Source organism: Equus caballus, chromosome 22, assembly GCF_041296265.1.
Source record: "Equus caballus isolate H_3958 breed thoroughbred chromosome 22, TB-T2T, whole genome shotgun sequence".
Classification (NCBI taxonomy): domain Eukaryota; kingdom Metazoa; phylum Chordata; class Mammalia; order Perissodactyla; family Equidae; genus Equus; species Equus caballus.
In genome coordinates this window covers 22916441-22922622 of record NC_091705.1, presented here as the reverse complement: position 1 = coordinate 22922622, position 6182 = coordinate 22916441, and the positions used below count along the sequence as shown (strand labels likewise).

Below are 6182 nucleotides of genomic sequence, written 5' to 3'. Positions count from 1 at the left end.
TATGGGGAGTTCAGGATAGACATCACCTCGGGTGATGGCAGGAGATGGAATGAGAAAGGAGTTCATAGGGGAAGGTCAGTTATTATCAACCTTCTAGTTCTTGGGTTGCTGATTTCATTGGTCATTCTACATATTATTATATATACATATACATATTATGTATACATATATTATTATACATATACCTATAATATATACATATACATATTATTATGTATAAATAAATGCATAGAAACATAATAAAGGACCCAATCATGGACAATGATGAAAATGTGTCACAGCCAAGCGATTCTGTGCACCTGAGATGCAGGGGCACAGGTGAGCAACAGCAGAGAGTGATCAGCGCAGGGCTCTCTGGAGAGTCAGTCAGAGCTGATGCTAAAATGAGATGGGCCAGCCCTGTGGGGATGCGGGGGAGAGTTTTCCAGGCAGAGAAGACAGCGTGTGCAAAGGTCTTGAGGTGGGCCCAAGCCTTCTGTGTTTGAGGAACATCAAGGAGGCCAGTACACTGAAGCAACAATAATAATGATGATAATAATAATAATAATAACAGCAGCTACAGAGCCAGAGTAAGACCTTTGAGAGGCCCCAAGCCCTGAAAACATGGTGGTGCCCATCATACGTCATTTAAAATAAAACAGGGCCAGCCCTGGTGACCTAATGGTTAAGTTCACTGCACTGGGCTTCAGTGGCCAGGGTTCGGTTCCCCAGCTTGGACCTACACCACTCGTCAGTGGCCATACTGTGGCAGCGGCCCACATACAAAATAGAGGAAGACTGGTAACAAATGTTAGCTCAGGGCAAATCTTCCACAGCAAAAAATATTTTAAAGAAAAATTTTAAATAAATATTAAACGGGAAAAGTGTAAAAGTGTTAGAAAATTCAAAAAAGCTTTTACTTTTCCCATGATCACTATTTTGATACCTTTTTTGAAATGTTAAATCCCACCCGGCCAATTTTTTTTATTATGTTGGTGTCTCTATGTTGTTGGTGCCGAGTCCCAGATAACTAATATCTATCAAGCAAGCGTTTACTAGGTGTCAGGGATGTGTTTGGGTACATCAGTTATCCTACTTAATTTATAAAACAACCCTATGAAGGAGAAACTGCTATTTCCCCATTTTAAGGATAAGCAAAAGGGGTCACCGGGATACGAATAGAGGAATTGACTCCATCGAGCACTGAACCGGCCAGGGTGCCATTATGAAGGTTCAGACTCTGGGATCTCAAGATCTCAGCGTTCAAAGTCGGGGGAGGAACCACTTGGTCGGGAGCAGAGCCTTCTTCCCAGCACCCTGTGCCTTTAAGAGTCGCCCCCTCCCGCCGGCGATGCTCCAATTTCCCTCGCGGGCACCCAGAGCATCTCCCCGCCCCCCGCGTCTGCGGAGCCGCACCACAGCCCTTCCCCCGCGCAGCGCACCCTCCGGCCGGGCTCTCAGCCCCCGCCCACACAGTGGTGAGTGAAGTCTACCGGCAGAGACACGTACCCTCCTCCAGCCGGGACAGTGCTCACTACATCCCAGCAGAGTCCCACTTTAGAGACCCTAAGCCCGACCCCTCCCAGCTCCTGATGCCGAGAGACGAGGCTCAGCGCCCCCCCCCCATCGCCCGAGCCCACAGCGCCGTGAAGGTGACCTCCCCCAGGGGCAGCACACGCCCAGCGGTGCCCGAGCCGGCTCACACGTGGTGAGAGGGGAGCGCGCAGCCCCTCCCCGCCACGCGCCGCGAGCATGCGTCGAGGACACGCCCCTCGGCCTGGCTCCACCCCCGTGCCCGCACACGCTTCTCCCGACCCAGAAGGGGCCTCGCGCCCTAGTCCCGCACCCGGCTGGCCGCAGGGTCGGGTGGGACCTGGAAGTGAGGCGCCCACGCATCCTCGAACGTCGCCCCAGGACTGTGAACAGCGGCAAATCCTCCCTACTCTGGACCCTTGGCTGGAAGGCGAGGTGCCCGAGCCCCTGCGTGCGCTGAGCAGGGAGGAGAGCTGGGACCGCCAGCCTAGGATCCGAGCCCTAGTCTGCATGTCCTCGTATCTGGACAGTGCGCGTCATATTCTCTTCTTTCTCAGGACTCTTGTGACGCCTCAAACGAGATAAAAAATATGAAAGGGATTTGTTCTCGCGGTCCAAAAGCATTTGTTGAGCCTTTCTGTTGCTGGACCCTCTGTGTACTAGGCAGGGGCTACATCCATGACACGATGAGTCTGTCCCCTTAAGGAGCTTTCCTGAGACTGGGCCCCCGTCCTGTTCTGTTCTGAGACAGTCCAAAAAGACGCCCCGGAAAGAGGAGAGGGCGGAGGTCCAACCTGGCGGCAGGTGTCACTGAATAAGCTAAAATTTCAAAGGCAACGCGGGGCGGGGACAAGCCTTCGGAGCCAGATGGGAAGCACGTTCGGCGTCCCCCCATCCTCCCTCCAGTCCCCAGCCTAAGAAAAGAAACCGACTTCATCCTACACCCCCAATCCCAGCCGCGAGACCGCCCAGCCCCGCAGCCCGAGCCCCGCCCCGCTCCGGCAGCCAGCGATTGGGAGATGCAAATACCAGGTTCTCTGCCCAGCAACGGGTGACGCGCCGCCCGAGCGCGAGGCGTGGCCCGGCCGCAGCCCAAGCGGGCACCTCGGTGTTTACACGGGGCGGCCCCGCGCGCGCCGCAGCGGCCCGCAGACGGCGAGGGGGAGGGGTGGCGCGCGCGCCGGCGGGGCCGCGCGGGGAGAAAGACACTGGAAGGCGGCGGGGCGGGGAGCGGCGCGCGCGGGCCGCGGCGGAGCAGGAGGCTGCAAGGAGAGCCCGCGGGGGCCCGGGGGTGCGATTCCTCCGCCCCCGCAAAACAATGTGTGGAGTGCAGCGGGGCGCAACTTGCCGGAGGCGGCGGGGGCGCGCTGAGCCCGCTTGAGACCGCGCCGCTGACCTTCTCCCCCCGCCGTCCGTTGGGCCCGAGCGCCCAGCTCCTCGCTCCCCAGCTCGCGGGGGCCGGGCCGAGCTGCGGGGCGGGGCCGCCCCTCTGTCGCTGCTGCCTCCTCCCCCACCTCCAGCCGCGGAGGATGCGGACGGCCCCCGGCGGCGTCTAGCGGCCCCGGGCCCAGGCGCGATGGTGCAGCAGCGGGGCGCGAGGGCCAAGCGGGACGGCGGGCCGCCGCCCCCGGGGCCCGGGCCGGCCGAGGAGGGGGCGCGGGAGCCCGGCTGGTGCAAGACCCCGAGCGGCCACATTAAGAGACCGATGAACGCATTCATGGTGTGGTCGCAGCACGAACGGCGGAAGATCATGGACCAGTGGCCCGACATGCACAACGCCGAGATCTCCAAGCGCCTGGGCCGCCGCTGGCAGCTGCTGCAGGACTCGGAGAAGATCCCTTTCGTGCGGGAGGCGGAGCGGCTGCGCCTCAAGCACATGGCGGATTACCCGGACTACAAGTACCGGCCGCGCAAAAAGAGCAAGGGGGCGCCCGCCAAGGCGCGGCCCCGCCCCCCCGGCGGCGGCGGCGGCAGTGGTGGCAGCCGGCTGAAGCCCGGGCCGCAGCTGCCTGGCCGCGGGGGCCGCCGAGCAGCGGGAGGGCCTCTGGGGGGCAGCGCGGCGGCGCCCGAGGACGACGACGAGGACGACGACGAGGAGCTGCTGGAAGTGCGCCTGGTCGAGACCCCCGGGCGGGAGCTGTGGAGGATGGTCCCGGCGGGGCGGGCCGCCCGGGGACCAGCGGAGCGCGCCCAGGGGCCGTCGGGGGAGGGGGCGGCTGTCAGCGCCGCCTCCCCGACTCCGTCGGAGGACGAAGAGCCGGAGGAAGAGGAGGAGGAGGTGGCGGCGGCGGATGAAGGCGAAGAGGAGACGGTGGCGTCGGGGGAGGAGCCGCTGGGCTTTCTGTCCAGACTGCCCCCCGGCCCCGCCGGCCTGGACTGCAGCGCCCTGGACCGCGACCCGGACCTGCCGCCCCCCTCGGGCACGTCGCACTTCGAGTTCCCGGACTACTGCACCCCCGAGGTTACCGAGATGATCGCGGGGGACTGGCGCCCGTCTAGCATCGCCGACCTGGTTTTCACCTACTGAGCCCACCGTCAGCGGGGCGCGCACGCCCCCAAACCAGCTGTTTACATACAGGAATCAGGTATTGGGGCCCCTCGGAGGCCGAGGCTGGCACCCCATCTCCCGCTCAGCCTCCCCCCTCCTAGACGTGCCCATCCCCCTTCAAATCCAGACATGCCCCTCCCCCGCAGACACACCCCAAGGCAGCCCAACCTCCATTCCTTCCCTGACATCCAAGCCCCTCCCCGTCTTGCCCCCTCCCGCACAGCCACCAGCAGCCAGCCCCCCTCTGATACAGCTCCCGTCCTCTCCTACAGACCTATGCCCCTCCCCCACTTTGCACACGCCCCCCCCCCGCCCCCCTAGTGGCCGGAGGACACGCCCCTGCCCTCGCTCCCGAATCCCTCCGCCTTCGCCTCGCCCGCCTCCCTTCTCCTCCTGTTCAGGGGGGCGCTGCGGCTGGGCGGCCCCGAGCGCTCCTCCCATGCCCCTCCCCTCCCAGGCAGGGGGAGGGGTGCGCTCCTCACTCTCGGGGCGCTGGGGCCCGCCCCCTTCTCGCGCATGCTTACTGCTTCTTGGGAGGAGGGGGCTGGCCCCTGTCGGACCGCAAGCGGCTGTCACCCGCTCCGGGGAGAAGGGGGCGGGTATAGAGCGATCCAGAGAAATCTTTTGATCCCGGAGCCGCGGCTTCCTTTCAACCCGACGGGGCGTCGCTGCCTTAATGGGAGGAGCGCTCGGAATGGGGGGAAAGAGACTAGCTGGCCCGGAAGGGAGGATTTGGAGCTTGGAACTCTCCCAAGTGGCAGAGCCCCTTTTCCCTAACGGAGTCGCCCAGCCCCACGTGTATACCCCCGACACCGACTGCTTGACTGCCTCTACAGCCTATCCTGGTCACCAGAAAACTCCCCTTTTTTTCCCCACCTGGGAATTAGGGGTAGGGTCTTTCTCTGGAAATCCACCACGAGAAGAAGGGGCTGCTCAAGAAAACTCAAACGAGACTCCTCCCAGTCTGTTAGGGGACAGGGGCCCTCTGCTCCCTTCCTTCCCCCTCACCCTCAGAACTGCCCACCTCAGGGCACACTCCCAGCCGGGGCTCCTCCCTAAGCCGACACCCGTTTCTGTCGCTCAAGTCCACCCTCGGTGCCCACAGAGTATTCACTGGGAGAAACTGAGGCACGTTGGTACGAGGGGTTGAAATTGAGGCACGATGGCAGATGGGGTGGCAAGAAGACCCCCACTTTTAAACAGCTTGCGTGAGACTGAGGGGAGGCTCAGAGGAGTGGAGGTGAGCCGTTTTTGCCTCAGTTTTTCCATTTGAAAAATAGGGATAGCGCTGCTGTAAGAGGAAGTTGTGCCCAGGTGGGGGTGCCCCCAGAGACCCCGCCCCTGATGCTGTTACCCGTCTTTCTCTGCTCCTCGCTCAAGCCCCGCCCCTCCGGCCTCCCCACGCCCCCATTGCCCTCACTACCTGTATCTCACCGGCGTGTGTTCACCCTCCCGGGTGTGCACACACTCTCATTCACACACACAAATCTCAGGAACAAACGGTCCCAGAGTCCTCCGGGACCCCTGCCCAGGGTCTCTGTAGGTCTCTGCCCCACGCGTTCCCGTCGCTGACAAAGCCACCAGCTGCCTCCTTTAAGCTTGGTGCTCCGGCTCTGGGCCTTTCTTGCGCTCTTTCTCTCTCTCTCTCTCTCTCTGTCTCTTTCTCTCTCTCTCTCTCTCTTTTTTTTTTTTTTAAGAAAAACGTCAACAAAAAAAGACAATGAAAAAACCCAGAAAACGTCATGTGAGTGAAGAGATGTCACTGTCTGTGGTCTTGGAGAACTAGTCTCGTAGCTGAGGGGAGGGGCCCCTCCAATCTGGGGCACTGGCACCCACAGCAGGACTTCTGCCAGTCTGATGCCAGGACTGAATAAAGTGTATTTGCCCCGACCTCGCCCTGTGGTTCTACATGTCTACATGTCTGTGCCTTTTCTCGCCCCTCTCCAAACAGTTTGCCAGATTCTAGTCCATGTGATTTAGCACGTTGCAGAAAGAGCTGGGGGTCCCAGGGCGAGGCACCTGGCCCCTCCAGGCCTGTCTCAGGACTCCCTGGTCTTCATTAAGGATGGCAGATTCATCCCCACGGGGGCCAGGCAGGTGACATGAATGAATGAGTCTGGGT

The 6182-nt window shown here is 61.2% G+C and overlaps 1 protein-coding gene across 1 annotated transcript; it reads left to right on the top strand.

The window, feature by feature from the left end:
• Positions 1 to 2628: 2628 nt before the first annotated feature.
• SOX12 (SRY-box transcription factor 12) lies at positions 2629 to 5950 on the top strand. The gene has a single exon (XM_023626286.2). The coding sequence runs from the start codon at positions 3089 to 3091 to the stop codon at positions 4037 to 4039; it is 951 nt and encodes a 316-aa protein (XP_023482054.1). The 5' UTR covers positions 2629 to 3088; the 3' UTR covers positions 4040 to 5950.
• Positions 5951 to 6182: the final 232 nt, after the last annotated feature.

What these genes read in the sequence shown, in the direction of transcription:
- SOX12 (XM_023626286.2), top strand. Translation starts at nt 3,089, where the DNA reads ATGGTGCAGCAGCGGGGCGCGAGGGCCAAGCGGGACGGCGGGCCGCCG.